The sequence below is a fragment of the Mesoplodon mirus genome, assembly GCF_964341445.2.
Source record: "Mesoplodon mirus genome assembly, chromosome: 8".
Classification (NCBI taxonomy): domain Eukaryota; kingdom Metazoa; phylum Chordata; class Mammalia; order Artiodactyla; family Ziphiidae; genus Mesoplodon; species Mesoplodon mirus.
This window is the reverse complement of record NC_138984.1, coordinates 24810978-24832113: the sequence shown is the minus strand read 5'-3', so window position 1 is coordinate 24832113 and position 21136 is coordinate 24810978. Positions and strand designations below refer to the sequence as shown.

Below are 21136 nucleotides of genomic sequence, written 5' to 3'. Positions count from 1 at the left end.
AATATGCATCTAACCACATACCAGATTTGAATCAGAAAATTATCATAAAATGGGACTTCTGATTCACTCACAAATAGTCAAAATCCTTAAATATCCCAAGCCCAGTATATATGTCCTTGAAACAAAGATAGTTTGGATGTTTTGACATATTTTATTTTCAGCAGACCTGGAACAATTGAAATATTTTTGTTTTTTCCCTTTTTCTCATTAATAAATCTACCTTCACAGTGCTCATCCTGCCAGTGAGAAATGTGGTACTTAACAGAAATTTATTTTTATACAGCCTATAAATGTTGAGCGAAAGCTGTTAAACTGTGGGAGACAAACTTCATCTGTACCTTTCAAAGAGTTGCTGAGTCAATTTGTAGGAGTGAAACAGCATGTATCAGATCTAAATTTGCTAAACAAAATTAGCTGCGTGCCATTCTGTTTGTCTTATCTCTTTCTCTGGCTCATGGTGTGCTAATTCTGGCCACAAGCAATATAGTAAGTACAGAAAAAATAATAAATGTCCTCTTCATCAACAGTTACATAAAATGTTTTGTCTATTTCAATTTATCTCAAAGTTTTTATATTTTCAAATTTCATTCTGCACTTAAAAAAAAGAAAAGAAAAAGGCCACTAAAGAATTGTATCTGAATCCCAATCACTTCAGTTTCCATTAATTCCAAGTACACTTTTAGAGGTTTCGATATATCACCAGGGACAATGGGGCTGCTAAATTTGAAGTTAAAACAACTGGGAAATATTAACTGTTTAGCTGATATTTTTACACAGTAAAAGTGTGACTTGAAATACTAATCCTTTTATTGTTACTTAAATGTGTTAATATATTAGTAGTTAAAATATTACCAAATATCTGAGCTGAGTACTGATTTTAATTTAGATGCATTGTTTCATTCACAGCTAATAATGCCTATTGTAGTTAAAATGGTCACATTTAACATAGTCAGAGGGTAAAAGTCAAAGATTTTTTTTTAACTGTGCTAAATAACAAATGATTAAAAGTTCAATGAGTTGTATTTCAAGTGGTAGGGCCTTAGTAATATAGCTTTTATATACCAAAAGTGTCAAGATTCTTTTAAATCACAACATTATAAACCAACCATTATGAACTACAGAATTGCATAAGAGACAGCATTACATGACCCATTTAAAAAACATGGCATCAAGAAAAAAATATATATATATATACCTGGATGAGGCATGTTCATATTCAGAGTGGAAATATTTTGAAAGTTATCTCTACAGAGCACATTATTTCATCCAAAGATATACTGAAGTGCTTTATAGTGTGATTTTACTCTTTATGACAATTTTTTTCTCGAAACAATGCATTCTTCTACGTTAATAGTAGATGCTAGCTACGTGCAGTAGGAAAAAAAACAAAAAAATATATAATGACACCCAAAATTCACACTAAATGAGAAATAATATGACTTCTTAAAATGTATAATTTTCAAACATAGGCAGAAGTACCATAAAGTTTTTTGTAAAAGGCTTCAGCTTCAGAGCCCCTCTCTTCCATTGGTGCCTCCCAAGGACCTGTACTTAATTTGTATTCTTATTTCTGTATTGTTTTTAAAGAGGTCCCCCAAACTGCATAAATGCAGGTCCCAACATCTTGGAAATGCCCCTGCTTTGAAGTTTTTTCAAGAAGACAAGGCTTATATGATGATTTCCTTAATACATACAACACACAACACACAACACACAACACACACACACACACACACACGTACAAAAAGACCTCTGGAGAATAGAAAGGATGAGGAGAAATGCAGAGTAATCCAAAGGAGGATGAGGAGAAATGCAGAGTAATCCAAAGGAGGACTCCTCGAATGATAGATTTATTGGATAAGTTTCTTCAAATGGCTCCAGGGAAAGCATAAAGAGCTGCTGACCTGGAGGCAGAAGGATTTGGTGCGCTGAGCATCCTTTTCTCACACAGTGAGGCAGGTAGAGTAGAGGAGCCACGCCTTTCAGAGGGTCACTAGCTCCTGTGGCTGGAGAAGGCATGAAAGAGGAGGAGCAGCAGACGGCAGAGGCAGTTGGCTCAGAACACGGCAGACATGTAACTGCACCGACGGATGCACCAGTCAGGCTTCACCCTTACATACTGCTGCTTTATATCTCTACTTCCTCGTCTACAAAGTAGGAACAATAATCCCTGACTCAAAGTTTCTTCTCAGGGATTCTTAAAGGAAAAACAATCAGGAAAGTTCTAAGAAATTTTTCAGACAGAGGTACTAATGTCTCCATACCCAATTTTCTCATTAATAGATTACTCTGCAGACTGTTAGGTAAGTTTTGAAGTTACATTACCTCTTTCAGGATGTTATAAATTAAGGTACACTTAGGGAACCACAGTGACCTAGAAAGGTTGACAGTTTCTTGGAATCTGATAACCTGAGAAGAAATGTCTGGAAGAGCATTTTCCCTGGTAGAATCTGACCAGGGAAAATCTATAAATACTATAATCATTTCACCAATTTTCAGAATGCAGAGTAAATCATCTAAAAGAGCAGCTAAGAGAATCCCAGTCACCTCTCAGTACAGTTATGCTGCAAGTATTTCTTTTATAGGATCCTTTTCAAATGGGAGGCATATGTCTAGTTGTCTATTTTAAGATACTGAGAAATCTTAGTATTAACAAAGTTGTGTTATTACATACATCTAGGAATAGAAAATGCCACATTCTGTCTGGAACCCTTTTTTCATGAAATACTTATTAGCATTTCTCTGGAGGCAAATTCCTCCCAAGAGTTTGGAAAAATCACTTAATAACATATTTTTTTATATTGTGTTTCATTGGTCTCATCTGTCCTTCTTTAAAAGAAAGGGGAAATCTAGCATCTTGAGCTTCTTATATGTCCTCCTCAGTGCCTAACACAGTCCTCAAACACACTGATAGGTCAGTACATGTTTACTGCTTAAATGATTAAAATTTTAAAATAAGAGATAAGTAAGAAAAGCAAAGTAATGGCCACATAAAAATAGCAGGCTACAAGACAGTTACATGTTTAAGAATGGTATTTATTTATATTTAACTCACCAAAAATAAAACTAACAAATATACTTGGTACCATATTATGAACAGACTCTAAAAATGGGAATGAGGACAAATGATATACTCTTGGAAACACTCCATTGAAAGAAATACCTTAGGAAGCTCAAGAAAGCAACTAAGGAAATTCCCAGGGTAAACATGTCTAATATCTATTATTAGGAATTCTATAGCTATGTTTTTAGAACAGCTTACTTTGTGCACTTATATGGTTTAATTATAAATAATAACCATCTGTGAATGAGCTTAAAATTGTTTCAGCAAATGTATGTTATTCTTCCATTAAAAATAATATTTTTAAAGAGCTTACCATGTATGTGGCACCTCATTAGTCTCTGCAGGGTTTGATAAAAATGTTTGCTCTTAAAAAGTTAAAACTATAGAATGGTTTAAGATTAAATGCAGATAGGTGGTACAGATAAGGATTATAGATTAGGGTAGCAAATGAAGGAAGACCTAATGAAGAGGTATGATTTAATATGGAACTGGAAAGATTCAACAGTTTGGACAGGGAGGGCAACCAAGGGAGCCATGAATTCCAGGGAAAGGGGTCAGCAAAAGGAAAGACAGCAAGCAAGGCTCTGGAACACTGACTGGGTCAGCCTGGTTCTCAGACAGAATACATCTTAAGAAACTCTTAAGACTGGATCAAAAAGGAAACTGAAGACTATTTTAACAGGCTTTGAACTCTGCAATGGGAATCCATTGAAGGCTTCTGAATAGAAACTAGGATAATAAAAGTATTATATTAGAAATGGTCATCTGGCAGTGACAAGAAGGAAGTCTTGGAGGTAAAAGGACATTGAACAAGGGGATGAGTAAAGAGGATCTTGTAGTAGCCTGCTCTGAGTTTTTAATGACTAGATGAGGTCAACAAAAGTCTTAGGGAATAGATTTTAATAAGCCATGCAATCAAATTTCCTTTTGGGGGGAAAAAAACTTGTTTAACTGCTCTAGTTCTAGACAAAATGATCAGACAACAGGAACTCTTAAAAATGAACGCGTGTGTCTAAAATAAATATTATTCTGTTTTATTTTTATTTGGTTTTCATAGGTTCCCATAGGGGGAAAAAAATCTCATATTCTCATATCCTCTAAGCCTACAGGGAAGAATAGGAAATAATGACAAAAAAAAGTTTTTAGTAAAAGGAGAGTTCGCTTAAAGCAAAATGCCATCCATGACTTCAACTAGGCATCGCCTGCTAGTGATGGGGACCCATCTTGAAATAGAGGATTGCATAACTTATCACTCAAGCTATAACCATACTAGACGTAGTCATAGAACCTAGAGAATCTGTTGTCATTTTTTCAGTCCTAACGAACCACGAGATATTCTCAGCACATCATAGAAGACCAGCAGACACATTTTTTGAGAGCAGGTTTACAATTCCCATTTGTATCTTAAAAGCTTAAAACTTGGATGTCCACCTAGACCATGTGCATATGGGACTAGACATAAGTAAAGGTCAGAAGAGTAGCAAAGATATGGTAGGTGAAATTTATTATTTACAAGTCTGACCTTTTTGGAAAATAAAGGAGTGCTTATTGCACCCTTCATTTTCTTCTCTCTAAACACTTAGACAACGTTCCAAATGAAATATAGAATATTCATAGTGCCTTGATTCCTATTACTTTAACTCTCTGGATTGAGAAACTGAGTCTTATATATTCTTATTCGTGTTTAGTATGCTTCAGTAACCCCCACGATATTGGAAATAACATGATTAACAGTAATGATCCTGAGTTAGCTCTCAAGGGAGAAGTTTAATGATACTGTAGAGGACGTTTCCTCGTGTCTATGTTAACGTTTTACAGAGGGGGGCCCATTTTTATCGCAAATTCCTAACAGGAAGTGACTCTTCCTGCCAAAACAGGTTTAAACCTCCCTTCTGTCACTATTCAGTATTCCCCATGAGAATGCTGATCATGTCCGAGACAGTTCTGGCACTTTAGAGAAGTCAGGGACAACCAGAGAGAGTTAAGGTTAAATCAACAACATTCAAAGTCACAAGGACCAGAGGCAGCATCTTGCAGAAGCCAACTGAAAGGAGGCAAATGCACCACAAAAGTAAATTTATAAAGTCTTAGTACTTAAAGCTTAGCTTATGCACTTGTGCAAAGAATAACTGTGATCCTAGTAGGGCCTGAAGAAAGATAAGGACCCAACAAGATAAAGATAAAGAACCTTGCATCTAAGGATGGGTCTGGATGAATCTGAAGTATTCCCATGGATTTGCTAGTTAAGGATCCCAAGCAACTAACTGGTCATGAAGAGCCCATTGTTTACCCTTTATAATCCATTTTCTTAAAGCATGCATACTACTTAATACAGAATGAAGAAATAACCATTTTCTACTTATTGGTCATCTTCACAGAGTCACAGGTAAAAAACTCTTGAAGCCACTATTATAAACAGATACTAGCATCAACAACCCTTACCTGACTTACAGGGTCAAAATTCTATGTCCAGAATAGGCACTACCAGGTGAATAGATCATCTTACAGAACTACACCTTAACAAAGTTTGCCATGTTTCTTTAATCTTAAGGTTCTGTAAGTTATAAATGCAATCAATGATTATTCTTAAATATAAATTAAAGATGATGATCCTACAGTCTTCCCCTTGAAAAGAACTTCGCAGTCTGATAATTAAGCCCATGGCTCCAATCCATTTGTTTTCATTCAATCTTCCAATACTCTTTAAAAATAACCCAACCTTAAACTTTATTTATTCTTTTCTTTTAAGTGTCTGCAACTTTTCAAGTACTTCTGTGTATGTTAAAAAGTTAGAAGTGTTGGGAACTGCCAACTATTTTATATTACCTAACTCCTCTGGGCTCCCAGTTTCCTCAGTTAGAAAATAAAAGGTGTGGACTAGATGAGTGGCTTTTAAATAGTGCTAGATTTCTGTAAAGCCAGCGTAGGAGAGTAGACACCAGAGTGGGAGAAAAGTGGGAGAGTGCCAAAGGCAGGGGACACAAAGCTGGCTTCTCGACAAAGCTTTAACAAAAGCCTTCTCCTTTCACCCTTTTACCTGTTTTAGATACCAGGGTTACACACATAAATTCACTTGAAAAAAAAAAAAAGGTTCCTTTATAAAAATAATTGAAAACCAATGCATTTCTTTTTTCTAAAAAGTCTAAACATTCTTTTTCTGTCTAGCTGAATCATTAAAAACATTCAAGATGTTAACTCTTTAAGTATTACTTTCAGCTATACTGATAGAGATGAGGAAATTGAGACACAAAGCAAGAAGTCTAACCTAAGATCACAGAGACAATGATTGTATGACTAGAATCTAATTCTCCTAATTTCTATTCCGCTGCTTTATTCTGTAGCATTCCACAACAGCAGGGCTGCTGCTGCACGACTGATAGCTCAGGCGCACACCATTCCCATTAAATTCTATGTGGCTGCCGCCCCCTGGAGTTGTGCCAAGCAACAGGCCTGCAAAGCAATCACGTATTTAAAATGAAAATAACTATAAAACAATTACTACCTGTTCAAAAAAGCACTTTAGAATTAGGACCCCAAATACCATATATTTCACCTCTATGTTATAAAAGTGAGACAGTTCTCTTCCCTCTTGAAAAATTGGTACAAATAGAAAGCACCAGTTGGAGTGTCAAATATTACAACAAGAAAGTGGCTTTAAAGCTTTGATTAAAGCATTGGAAAATAGGTCAATTTATTTAATAAACATATCAGAATTATCAACAACTCAGAAAAAGCCAAATAAGACAAAATCTAAAGAGACCATAGAGCAATTCTGAAAAGTAGTATTTTGGGGAAATAGCCTTCAAATACAAATTCTTTAGACTTAATAATCTCTTTATTTCCTTTAGGCAGGTGCTCTTCCGACAGCAATGGTCTGTTAGAAAGCTTATATTATGTTTATTAACATATGTGCTCATGTTTTAAATATATCAATTAACTCATGACTGGGATGTATCTCACTATCACAGAACACTTGAAAGCCATTTTTCAGAAAACGGCTATACAGTGGAGAAATAGAGAATGCATTACATGCATTTCCCCCTCAGGCATGCAAGCCAAGTCACAAAGACATGGAGTGAGTTGCTCAAGGTATTAAAAAGAAACTGGAGGAACGATGTCCCTACAATATAGAAATCCTGATTTGAACCACCTGGCTATGTCCTGTGTCACACTTAGCCACACAATAGGCAGGCAAAATCTCCTTCAAATTACGTAGGAAAGCTACAGTTTCAGGAAATACTGATCTAAGATATTTTTTATTTTAAAAAATAAAATAAAATTGAGGGATTATTTGTCATTATAACCTATAAATTTCAGTCAGTAGGAATACTAGAAAGCATGAAAAGTAATGTTTTACTTTAACTGTCTAATATTTATATTAATTCAGGAAATAAGTGCTAGATAAAGATGCAATTTGGTTCCATATGGTCAAATGTAACATAGTAAAACATTTCTAAAATGATATAACCTGGAGAAAAGTTTATAATTTGATTAAATTCTGCCCTGCAACCATACTCAGTAGATCACTGTCAAAGGTAACAGTGGAATATGCTTGACAATTAACTTTTGTAAAACAGCTATAGTCTTAAACATTCATAAGCTAATTTCAACGTAAATATTAACATCTCGCCCTATAAAGCAGTATCTCTTAAAGGGGTGGAATCAAAAAGCAAGTGCCAAAAAGTCTGCAGGTAAGAGAACATCTTTTTTGATCATTTGCTTCATTTATGTTATAGGCACTTACAATTTACACATGGATATCCAACAGCAGCAGGACACTGTAAAATAAAGCAAAAACTTGTTGCTATTTTTAATATATGCTAATTTTTTAAAATAACTGGATTGAAATAATACTAAAAACGATACCACTTTAAAACACTGCCATGTTTAAGATACACTAATTCAATTTATTTTCTAAAATGTGCACCTTACATAGTCATTAATCTCAAGGTGGCTCTAATCACAAGGCTTCAGAGCATATTTAGATAGAGCACATTTCCTTGCACCCTAGCATTTTTTAAATGGCAGCAGTCTACCTTCCTTCTTTGGTCAAGAGGGGAAAAGAGGGAGAGAGAAAGGGAAAAGGGGACTTCTCTGTAGAAAGATTTGGCCTTGGAGTCAGGGTTTTTGAGATGTGCTAGTGATCTTGGCTCGATGCCTTTTTATTTTCTTTCAGGAATAAATCTGAGCAATGGAATGGCTTGCGATTTGTCCAGCCAACCAGCCATATCAGATTTATCAGAAAGAAAGAATGAAAACTGGCTCAGAGGACTCCTGCAGTGCCTGAGTGGCAGGTTGCTGGGAAAGACACACACAAAAAGAATATCCTTAGTGATGATGTGGAAAACATATATTCATATGTGTAAACTCAATAAATAATAAGACATAAAAAAGAATCTATAGTAATGGAAAAGGTAAGTGCATAAGACAGATGATAAATAGAACTTCTATTTAAGAACCAAAGGGATGAAAGCTCATGAATACTAAATATTTGAATCCACTTTAAGGAGAAAATATGATTTTTCCTCAAATGAATGCAAACTCCAAATATCAGCCAATGCAAACTTAGTGTTTTCAGGTTAGAGCAAAAAGTATGTAAATCTTCCATGAAGGGCATGCTCTGGTAAATATTCTAATGTAATTTCTTAATTAAGACACATATTCAGTGACTAAATGAAAATTATACATATAAAGGAGTAAGTACCCTGATTTTCAAAAAATTTGACTTTCTATGCATGTATGATTAAAAAAATAAAAGGAGTTTGGTTTGAGAGAAAAAAATCAGAAATCAAGGAATCATGACACAACCAGAGTCATTCAATTTTATCATATCAGTCCACATTATAGTATATTCAAGTGATCTGCAGTCACAATAATAGGTATAAATTTATTTGGAAGCATTCTGAAGAAAAAAAATTATACCTTAGTCTAAAAAGGCTCCTTTTACATATATAAGAATTTCAATATTGAAAGAAAAAAAGAGAAACTGTACCCATGGGTGTGCTTACAGTAAATACATGTAGGGAGAGAACTGATTTTTTTTTAAATTATATTGAACATCTTTTCATCATTTAACTAAGTTTTATTAATCTTTTTCTTCTCAAATGTAAAAAAAAAACTAATTTTGGAGATATATCTTAAATACATAGGAAAAATGTGTGTTCTTTTATAGAATGAAAAGCAGGACCTAGTTACTTGCAAATAAAAAAATGGAACTGAACTTGTTCATCACATATCTACTAAGGTATGTACGGGCGTCACTTCAGTGCTACTACATTTACATACATATATTGTATTTCAACACAAATGTGATACTGATTATTTTTCCATCATACCAGGAAGACAGAAATTTTGGAATTCTTTTTGGTGGTAAAGGCTTTATAACATCCACATAAAGGGCCTTTGACTATAATATTTCTAGATAAAATAAATCACTGGAAATGAGACAAAGCCCTTCAGAATTACTATTAAAAAAAAAAAAACCACTGTCTTCTCTAAAGCTGATTTTTTTTCCCAAGCAAAAAAGGAAAAATAAAAATAGGTCCTCTTCAACTACAATTATTTTAATAAATACCTTAGATCTATACAACAGAATCCTGCCCCTCCCATATTTTTATTCTGTTCACAGAGAGCAGTAAATAAGGTGCATTCCTTCTGCTTCTTAAGAAATTAGCATTTCAAAAATATGCCACTTTCCCCTGAACTCCAAGCGTGTCTAATAATGCGAGAAGCAGATTGTCTTCCCTCGTTTCCTTAATTTGTTTCATCTAAAAGCAATTCACTCAACATCTTGTCGCCCTCTGGCAGCTTAGTTTACTTATCCGCACTTAATTTCTCGTTCGGACCAAAACAAACTCCTCCAAACTGCTACTGACTGCTAACCGCGAGAGGGGAGACACGCAATATGCATTTACTTGGGAACATACAGCCATAGGTACGTAGCCACGAACACACGCAGAGCCTCACTCATACCCCAGAACGTAAATTGGTTTTCTAAAAGCACTACATTAAAACCAGCTGAACTTTCCCTGCCAGGTGCGGCAGGGCGGGGGTGCGGAAGAGTAAAAAAAGAAGTCCCGGGGGCATTTGCAGTTTCCAGAGGATCACCTTAGCGTGCGTGTTGCAATTACACCAGGGATGCACCCGAGAGCTTTTCTTTGTGCGGCCCTTTCATCTAGATCACTTTGTATTTCGAACAAGGGAGGCTCGCCTTTGTGCCCCCAGAATTTCAAGTGCAGAGTCAGACACGGAACAACAATGGCACGCTAATCCTCGCGCACTAAATGGGCTCACTTGTGGGCCTGACAATTCACGCGGGGAAGCGAGAAGAGACCAGCGAGGGCGCGAGCCGGTGTCGCCTGAGACGGGGAAGAGGACAGCTGCAGAACTAATTTGGATTACATTCCTTGCAGAAATTCTGAAAAGGGCTTTTCGGCATAGCTCAACTCCGAGCCGCACAGTTAATACCAGATTGCTGCGGACTCGGAGCCGGGTCCCCCAGCGGCTGAGGCTGCACCAGACGGCCCCCAGTAGGTCTCCTTGCAGAAATTCCTCTCGGCTAAGCTTGCGTGTCAGTCGCAACTGCTTTTGAATGGGTCAATGTGCATAATCAACCCATTGAGGGGAAATATGAAGGGACTCGGAGTGGGGAGGGAGATAAAAAAAGGGATGTATCTAAGAGGCCGCTTGGAATCTCAAATCCGTGTTGGTGTAATTCCGGAGGTGGCTGGAGCTCGGGACCTGGTATGCATGAAGAATTTCGGAGTAATTGGGAGGGTGCAAACGTCCAGTACAAACGGTGCACATTGTGCCATTCGAAGGTCATTTTGAGAGGCTCGAGGATTGTAACTTGTTATTTACTAGGCGAGGAGGGGGAGGTGGCGGGGGCGGAGCGGGAAAACTACAGCGCGCTGTTTTCTTGGTGAGGTCAGAAGGACACCCTCCGGGGGCCTGAAGCTCTCCCTCTCGCCACTCCGTGGGCTTTATCTTCTCTAGCTGCCTCCCACGCTCCCGCGACCAGCCCCGGATGGTTCCGGAAATCTCCCCGGCTCTCCAAAAGGCCCCCCTTGGCCGCGTCAGTCACCCGTTTCCCTCAGCCCTTTCCTGTCCCACTTTCATCCCCAGGAAACTCAAGTGTCAGAAACTTTGAGCTCCCTCGCCCTGCAGGTGCTGTCACTGGCCCTGCGGGCCGCGGCGCGCCGACCCCGCCGCGCTGCCTCTCCCGGGTCAGTGAGCCTCTTGCCGGGCGGGGGCACCTGGGCGCGAGCTCTCCGGCCGACAGTTGCCGCGCACCCAGCGCAGCCGCGCCCGCCTCGGGTTCAATCCGCGTGACGGGTCGGCTCGGCAGCCGCGCCCGGCAGTAAACAGAACTTGGAGGGACTCCGGCCAATAGCAAGTTGAACTACAGGAAGAACTCTTCCTGGAGCCAAACACAGAAACCGACGGGAAGGCCGGGCTCCCAGCTTAAGTATGTCAAGCCATTTTTTTTAATTTTTTTTTTTAAGCGGTCAGGCAGGCAGGCAAGGAAGCGCCCCTCTAGTCAATGGGGGCGAGGGCTGGGCACGCTGGCCGAAGAGGCCTAGCGTTGTGGGCCCCCGGGCCGAGGCGCGTCCTCCCGCCGCGCTCCGGCTCCCAGGCTGGGCTCCAGGCGGGTCTGACCCCGCAGGCTCGGGCGGCCTGGGGCGCAGCGGCCGCGGGCAGCACACGCAGGTGCAAAGCCCGCTCTCTCGGAGCCGCTTTCTCCACAGCCCTCCCGCTCACTGGAGCCCAGCTGCCACCGCCTCGGGACCCCCGTCCTTCCCGGCCCCGGGCGGGGAGCGCTTCTCCGAGGCTTCTTCCCTCGAGGGGCCCGGACCCGGAGAGGAGCGTCTCCTGTGACTCCGGCTTTGGGTCTCCCACGTCCTGCACAACGGGCGCCACCAAAAGGCATCCCGCTTAGCGAGGCTCACAGAAAACGCGCGAGAAAGAAGCGGGTGAGAGAGAGAGAGAAAGAGAAAAGGGGCGCAGAGTGATTTTTCACGATAACTGAACACAGGCACACGCAGAGGATAAGTTTGGGGAAAGAGAGTCGCAAGAAACCCAAGGAAGAGGCGCGGATGGATTGATCCCGCCACGCCCGGGAGTGAGCGTGTCTCCGGCTGGGCGAAGGGGGCGACGGAGCCACCCGGCGCAGCTCTGCCGTCGGCCGCAGGGTCAACCGCGGGAGCGCGAGAAGGACCGCGACTCACCTGACTGAGAAGCGCTGGGCTGGACGGTCCCCGCCGCCACGAGAAGGCTCACCCAGACCCCCAGTCCTGTCGCCAGCTTCATTTTTTGGAAGTCTCAGATCCCGTGCTGATAATTACATGTCCAAATGGCATATCCCCTTTCAGGCACACGGAGGAGATCCCTCAGCCGGGCGCGCGTGAGGGCGCGAGGGGCACTGGCGCGCGCGGGGCACCGGCTCCGAGCGCGGGCGACCCAGTCCTCGCCCGCGGGGCCGGGGCCCAGAGAAGCGGGGGGAGAGGGTGCGCGCGGGTGGGAGTGAGCTCGAGTGTGTGCGCGTGGTGCTCCTGGTCGGGCCGGACAGCTATTTCCCCGTGTGAGCCTCCGCTTTCTCGCTCCCTCCTCACTTTCTCGCTCTCTCTCCCTGGTTGGTCAACAATAAAAAGGAAGGGTTCGGAAAAGGGTTTCCAAAAAAAGTTGATTGCAAACAGGCGGTAGCTTTCCGGCCTCTCCCCACAGCCGGACTCTATTCGGCTCCCTTTTCAGTTTCCTCGCACCTCCAGTCCAAATTGGGAGGAAAGGGAGGGGTGGCGGGCAGAAGCTTCTTGCTTCACGCGATCCCGTCCTTTTTTCCTGTCAGCTTTCCTCACACTTGTCCGGCGGCTGCGGTAATTAAAGCTCCGAGCGTCATTTCCAACGCTCCGCCGTCTCCAGCTGCAGCCCCACAGAGAAATTAATAAGACTCGGTCCGGGAGGGGGGGGGAGAAAAAGAAAAAAAAAGGTAGGGGGTGGGTGAGTAAAACAACCCTCCACGCAACCAGGCTGGCTCGGCTCAGCCGCGCAAACCCCGCCCCCAATCTGACCCAACTAGCCACGCCTTCTCCCCCAAAGGGAAATCTTATTGGTTCAGCCACTCCCCAAAATCTTGGGCCTCGGGAGTTGGGAAAACACCTGTCCGGGAGCGGGAGCCTGGTGGTGGGGCGGGGGAAGCTGGATTTAATAGGCTCACCCGAGGCCACGGACTGAACCAGAGGCCCCCGGACAGCTGGCCCGCAGAGTGCGCAGACGTGCTTACAGAAAAGATTTGTTTCTTTCTTAGACAAGAAAGTAACCACGGTGCTCATCCACAGACAGGACTTGCCCTAGAAATAGAAGAAAACACTGCTTCAGTCATAAAACTTACCCCCCCTTCCTACTTCCTCATGCTTCACACTCAGAAAGTAGTGTGAAGGGAATCTAAGCACCCGTCTTTCCCCAACTATACAGTCTCTCCCATCCTTCCCACCCTCCCAAACGGACCAAACTAAAATTCCACGTTTGTAGAGCTGCATCCTTAGATTTTTAGACTTTACGGGTCATTTCATCTTTTCCTTGGACTCTACAACAACGTGGCTTGGGATTCATTCTCATTAAGCAGCTTCTAGTCCAAAGCTACCAATTTGGTTCTAAAGGCTAGAAATGGTCCCAGGCCTGAGCTGTTCAGTCTGAAATAGGCAATGTCAGGACATAACCAACCTCAAATGATTAGGTTTTTTTCTACAGTGGACCCAGCTTTAGTCCCCTTCCATGTTCTCACTCTGCCAGTTCACACTCCCCAACCCCCAGAGGTCATTGCTAGCTACAGGAGTTTCTAGACTAAAATATCTGGGATTGGGTCATATCATTGTACACATCCCTTGCTTTTTACAGCTCTGAAACTGTACCCTGGACAGGAGGCCAGAACCTCCTGAGGGTAGGAGGTTATTGGTTCGCTATTTGCACAGGCGTTCTATGTATGAATTCTTTTCCTTTTTCAGTTTCTCTAGAAACAGCAAATACATAAATAAAAAGTATCAGGGGAGCTTAAAAATTAAGCCACCCTGCCTCCTCACTCATCATTTGAGACCTTCCTATTCCTCCCCCACATCTTTTATCTATAGCCTTGTCCCTTAAGAATTTCCATGGAGCTAGAACAGAGAGAAACAGCAGCTTCATCCCAGAGGCCTGAAGCCTTCCCTTTCTTAGGCAATTAACAGGCACAGAGAGGAGACCAAACAAGTTGAGCATGCTGCTTTACCCAGAGCAGCGTAGGGCCAGGAAAAACTAAGCCTAGAGCAGGTTAAGGTGACTTAACCAGAGTGGTACTGATTGCAGCAGAAGTGTGCACACCATTCTTTGGGATTATCTATGCTGTCTTTTATCACCCTCCCCCCCTGTTTTTTCTTTCATTCAATCTCTTTTCACTCCCCTTTCCTTAAATCCCCTTCTGTTTTTTATGATGACCCTCAAACACCTCTCTTCCATGAAAGCTACTTCTTTGTAAAATTTCCATCTGTCCCCAGAAAAGCAACTTAAGTGATTTTTTTTTTAAGTATTGCTTTTGGAAAAGTTTAAATTTATGTATTAGAATAGTCTTGTTTCTGATAACAATTATTTTGCAAGAAGTGAAGAAATAGATTGTGTATTTTAGCTTAAATCGAGGGAAAAATTAAATACAATGGCTATGTTAAGGTTTTTTTCTACTTGTGTCCACTGTGATAGTTTTTACTCCCCCATCAATTTTAAGGCTCTTTTGTGGCAGGGACTCTCCTGTACACCTTGGTTTCAATCACACATCTAAAATAATTCTTGGCAAAAGAGAGATTTCAATTAATATTCATTGGTTAAACAATTGGTCTCTATTTTTTTAGGTGCTAGACAGCCTATACAAGGTATCCACCAATTACATTACCTGACACACCCATGATTTGCTAATTCTCAATTTGATCTGCCTAGATCCCATTTTCCTGGTTCTAACTGATTGAAACAATGATTGATACCTGGCCAAAGTTGGGTATCTGACCACCAGCCTATAAAATGAATTGGCATGAAAGCCCTACTCAACAAAAGCCCTACTCAACAGTGACTGGTGTACTCAGAGTCTAGCTCAAATGATTTGAACATGAGACCCCAGAGATTTAGACAGGAAGGTGGTACCCTGTGTGGGCACACTGGAAGAGTGAGAAAGTAGAAGCCATGAGCTAGAGTCAAGAATTAATTCGTTCTATGTCTGCTTTCACTTGCTTCCCATCTCAACTGAGTCATTCTAAGTTGGACCACTCAGAATACCAAGTAAGACCAGTCAAAATGCCTTGGTCACTACTGATCAGATGAGAGATAGTCACTCCCACGGAATCTCTTCCCCGAGATTTTTCTGCAAGGGAAAGAAAGAATTTGTATTCAGTCATTCCCTGCTGGCTTTTGAGATACAAAAGTCCAGAGCTGGCCTGTCTATATTTCTTTCTATGTAGGGATGACCAGTCTGCAGTGAGAAAGAATGAAGTTGCCATTTGAAAGGGGCAAAAGATCAGGTAGGGGTGGAGAATATTCAAGCTCTTCCTGTGGTTTTGTTGTTCATCCCCCTTTTCCTTAAGCTAGTTCAATTTTGTTACCTGAAGCCCCAACAGCATGAAATAGTAAAAGAACTTCTCTAGGGCTTCCCTGGTGGCGCAGTGGTTGAGAGTCCTCCTGCTGACGCAGGGGACACGGGTTCGTGCCCCAGTCTGGGAAGATTCCACATGCCGTGGAGTGGCTGGGCCTGTGAGCCGTGGCCGCTGAGCCTGCGCATCCAGAGCCTGTGCTCCGCAATGGGAGAGGCCACAACAGTGAGAGGCCCGTGTACCGAAAACAAACAAACAAAAAAAGAACTCTAACTTGTGTGAGATCATATAGGCCATCATGCCCCTTGAAGAAGGTATCTTGATAAGGCCCATACTGTTCAGTTTCCCTTCCCAGTTTCTCATGATTTCCCTTGGCTTAAGTCATAACCCCAAAAGAAGAGAAATTCCTTTGGCCTTTGCTGCTCACCCATATCCTCTTCTTCACTTCATTTCTTCCAATAGTGATAGAGTTCAAGGAGACTCTTGACATCATGAGTGGCAGAACACTACTGCTAGGAGAAAGGAACACATTGATCTCAGAGTTCAGTGTTGAAGTAGACGCCAAGCTTTGTCCCAGAGTTTTGTGGTTCACTCCAATCGTCAGCTTGTTTCTAAGACTTACCTAATGGTAAGATTAGAGTTTGCTCCTTTAGACATTTTGCTATTGGCCATAAATATAAATTCGGGACAAATATCAACTAAGAAAATAAAACAAGACCCTATCATAATTCATTTTCTTCTTCTGAACATTTAAAAATAAATACAGGTTTCTAATTTCCCTCCCTGACCACAGTCATCTTCCTCAACATCATTCTAAGTTACCTGGTGATCACAAACAACTCACTTCATAGACTTGAGCCCTGTGCCTCATCTAAAGGAAGGGATTGTTATGTCCCAAATCTAACACTTCATGAGTATATGATTTACTGACACCTACTAAGTGCAAGTCATAATTTCCACAGACTTCATTTGTTTCTTATATCCTTTCCCTTTTTCCCCACTTACCCATACATACTTCTTCATCTGGGGCACCAACACAGCCACATCTTAAAATGCCTTAGGAAAATATCCAAATAACCTTACTACTATATTACTGTGAACTGCTCAAAACTCTGGATCTTTACTGTTCCAACAGCCAAGAAATTTTGGCAGATACCAATCAGTTTCAGTATTATGATGATCAAGCAGATGACAGATGCAGTGTTGGTGTCTTTTGTTTGGTTGTTTTTTATTTAGCAACTAGCACTTGAAATAACATCTTTCCTCTTAACCCTCAGAGTTCTGAAATTCTTTGATATTTTGGTGACGTTCAAAGTCACAAAGCTAAAAAAATCTTTAAAAGTTCAATCATTTTTAAAATGCATAAGTATACACTAACTAAAGAAATGTTTTTTGTTATTTTAGTTAATTTAATATTCAAAGAGGACCTCCCCAAGAACATTTTGGTTTTGGTTAGTAAGTGTTTTCTTTTATGTGCATGATTAAGCCTTAATTTTTCAAGTGCTAAGGAGGAGTGACTGAATGTAAATAAATCAAATCTGTGTTGCCCTTATGTCCATTCATCAGTGTCTGTCCAAGTCCTTACAGACATTTTTCGTTTGTGGTTAAAACTGCAAAACAATTTCAGCCCTGTGGACAGAGTAGTCTTTTGCAAAGAAGTTACGCAAAACTGATTTTCCTAGTAAAGCCTTTTCCTGTTCTGTATCTGCTTTATATATTTTCTTCAACTAAGTTCTCTGTCCCGCATAGCTTTTTCTATTGCTTTGTAAGCTTAAAAACAAAGTAAACCTTCAATAACAGTCGCCAGTTGAAATCTAAGAAGAAAAGGGACAGTTCTATTTTTGCATGTTCATATATTTATAAATAAGTTAACTTAGTGAGGTTAGTTATCAAGGCTATGATTCTACCTGGCCTGAAATCTGAACCAAGATAACATTTGTTAGTTACTTTTTCAGGTGGCCTCTTATGTTGTATTTCCTTCCTTCTGTATTCTTAACTCGGCAAAGAGCTGAATCATGTTATGGTTAAAACACAGATTTCTCAAAAGAATCTGAAGTTACATTTGCCAAACACACAAAAATGGATGTTATTCTAAGGTCACAAAGAGTTCTTAGAATTTTTCTTGAGCACCTGACAAATAGTCAACTAAAGTCATAATGTAGAAACCGTGTATTTTCTTCTCAGGTTTGTGTAGGGATGGATGAATCTTCAAAGCTTCAGACAAAAGGTCCTAATAGTTTAGAAAGGCTCCTAAACTTGTTGAGTCTTTTTCTCTCAACACATTAAGAGCCTGGTATCTCCTTGCCCAATCAATTACCTCTCAGAATAACAAGTTTCCCTTTCCGTTTTTGGATTCTCCAATTCTTTTGTTACCTATCCTTCCCTAGCCTCTCCTTACCTCTGAAAATCTGTTAGGAGTCCCAAGACATCTGGTAGGTTCTCTTCTTGGTCCTAGCTCTGAATGTATCACAATTTTCTATGTTCCCAGGTTATATAACACAGAGGATATTCCATGTTCCAAAACATTTAATATAGTACAATTCACCAGAAGAGAACGCCCAGCAGAGAAGCTATCAGAATTATTGAATCTCACAAAGCAGTAGCAAAAAAATTACAATAAAGAAATGGCAGAGAAGTCCCTGGTGATTCAGTGGTTAGGACTCAGCACTTTCACTGCGGGGGCCTGGGTTGAATCCCTGGTCGAGGAACTAAGATCCTCCAAGCCGTGCGGCGTGACCCAAAAAAAAAGAAAAAAAGGCAAAAGTTAAACTTTTCATCACGTTTGATGGCAAGGAAAAAAGCACTAATAAAAGGATGTGTGTTGGTATTTACGTATTTTCTACAGAAGGATAGTTATTAATTTATATTGATCAATCTACAAATGTTTTCCCTTTTAACTTGCCATTAAGGTCCATAAAGACTCTTAAAAAACAAACACCGGTTGGTATATCTTTGTTTCTGAGGTCTTAGATTTTCATTTAAGAAATCCAATCATGAACATAGTTTGATTCCCATTAAACTATTCCCTTTAAACTGCTGATACAACAAACATATTAGTAATATGCTACTACATCAAAGCAGTATGGCTTAAGAAAGACACAAATATTCCAAGAGCTGATAATATTAAATTCAGTGCAAAATAGCAGTATTCATTTAAGTTCTGTTTAGATGGGGAAAGGTCTAGCTGGACAATATTTCAAATCTGAAGTAAGAATATCTACATTTACAAAAATAATCTTAGTAAGGAAAAAATCTAAAGTGATATAAAGTTAGAGAAATATTTTTTGTTCAATGAAACTTTTACCTAATTATAATTGGGAACATTTAATTAAATGATTTTTAAACAACACAGACCTTCTCAAATATACAGTCAATTTAAAATCATGGTATTAATGGTATGTAATGCCATATTACATTACATACTGATCATTTCTAATTTTCCATCGTGAGCCTAATTTACTTTTTTTTTTTGGCCGTGCCACTTGGCATGTGGGATCTTAGTTCCCTGACAAGGGATTGAACCCACGCCCACTGCAGTGGCAGCACAGAGTTTTAACCACTGGACTACCAGGGAAGTCCCAAGCCTAATTTATTGTACTTTTAAAGTAAAACTAATTTAAAAACAATATATATTACTCTGTGTAAATTGTTGAATGAAGAAATATTCCACTATATATTTCTTTTAATATTTGCTTATACTGTATAATGTTTTGCTATTGACAAACTTGTGTATTTTATGTACATTTTCAATAAAATCATATTAAGTATTATGATATAAGGTAATAATATTTATTTTAGCTACTACATGCATACTGTCTCCAACTTTTTTCTATGTAGCCATTTAGGGTAAACATTGATAGAGAAAAATGTTCTTTGTCTAATCAAATACTGGAAGAAAATAAAACAATTGTGATAATTTATTGTTGTCTATTAGATAGAGTGAGAGGGTAGGAGAGGCCTGCTTCATACAACTTAATTTGACTTTGTTAAATGAATACTTTGAGACAAATGGAATTACTATTTGTCTTAGTGCATCTACTTATCACTCCATTTAGGAACTCCCTAACACACTGGAGATGTAATGCATTATACTGAAAATATAATGATGATTGTAGATGTTGTCTGTCGCTCTAGTATTTCTTTTCAGAATACTGCTCTGAATACTGTCATCATGTCCTTTGAATCATAATCCTCACGGAATATTACTTAAACAGCATGTATCAGTGATAGTATTTACTACTAAATCCAAGACTAATTTTCATTTTGTCTTAACATGATTATATTTAAGTATAACCTTACCTTCTAGTATTTGCTGCGAAATGTATATGTTAGTCACTTACATATATTTACATATATGTATATGCATATATCCATTATTTCACCCAGATTTTTTTATAAAATGAAAAACCGTACTTTCTACTATATTCTACTATCTGAAATAACATATATTCTATTGCCTTTTCCCAGTTTAGTATGACACTAACATTTAAAACTTCCAAACTACGTAAAACAACTATACTCCAATAAAAGTTAATTTTAAAAAAAGAAAAAAAATCCAAACTAAATATTTCTAGAGGTATGACCTCCTTCCTTTACACTTTCCCACATTTTCCCCCCTCAAGAAATTATGTTTTTGAAAGAATATAATTATACTTTTATTTTTAAATGAGGAAGGAAGAAAATAAAATTGAGGTTTTACTGTACTGATCACTGCATTTCACCCTAGGTGAGGACAGCAAATATCAATGATAGCAGAGTGTTAATTACAAAAGCAATCAACAAGCAGGCATAAAGGTATTATATTTTAAAATAATAAGAAAAAATACATGTCTTAGGTAACTGAAATATTTGATGCATACATGCAATTGTATTATATATTCAAACTTATGACTTGAAAAGGGTCATCCTGATGAAACTCCCCTGCCTGTTTTCTAACTATGTTTGAAGTGAATGAAAATTCACCACTAATATAAAATTGATACTTTTATTTTTTTTAACCACATAAATAAAATCAACATAGCTGGAAGATAAAAATAATTATTTCAAATATTTAAATAGGAACGATGGCTCTATCAGCCTTTCAGTAAACAATGACTGATTGTGCTGGCTAAAACTATACCTTCAAGATTGGAAGGCACAGATTTCAAAAAGATACTGAGGTTGGTTCCCACTCCTGTGGCCTTCACTGTACATTAATCAGAAGTGTTTGCTATGCAAATCTTGTCATACAAAGCAATTATGGTTGTTCCTAAACTGACCTCATGTTTATTTATTACTTCAGCTTTTTACTCCCAAACCTTGTCTGATCTTTTCAAACACGCACAATTTTTATGTTGCTTTTTAAAGGTACACAATACAGTGATTTTTAATTTATTTGTTCCTAGTATAAATGGAAAAACTGTGTAACTCCCTCAATCTGCAATACAGTGTTTGGTGAGTCTGAATAATACTCCGGTGTCTGTTCATGCAA

At 39.5% G+C, this 21136-nt stretch overlaps 1 protein-coding gene across 2 annotated transcripts in view; it reads right to left on the bottom strand.

The window, feature by feature from the left end:
- ERBB4 (erb-b2 receptor tyrosine kinase 4) overlaps window positions 1-12373 on the bottom strand; it is a gene marked incomplete at both ends in the record, with an annotated part of 1148799 nt that extends 1136426 nt beyond the window's left edge. For both annotated transcript variants that reach the window (XM_082631569.1, XM_082631570.1), the window contains one exon: window positions 12292-12373. In XM_082631569.1, the coding sequence (XP_082487695.1) occupies window positions 12292-12373 (82 nt within the window). The remainder of the gene's footprint in view (window positions 1-12291) is intronic.
- Window positions 12374-21136: the final 8763 nt, after the last annotated feature.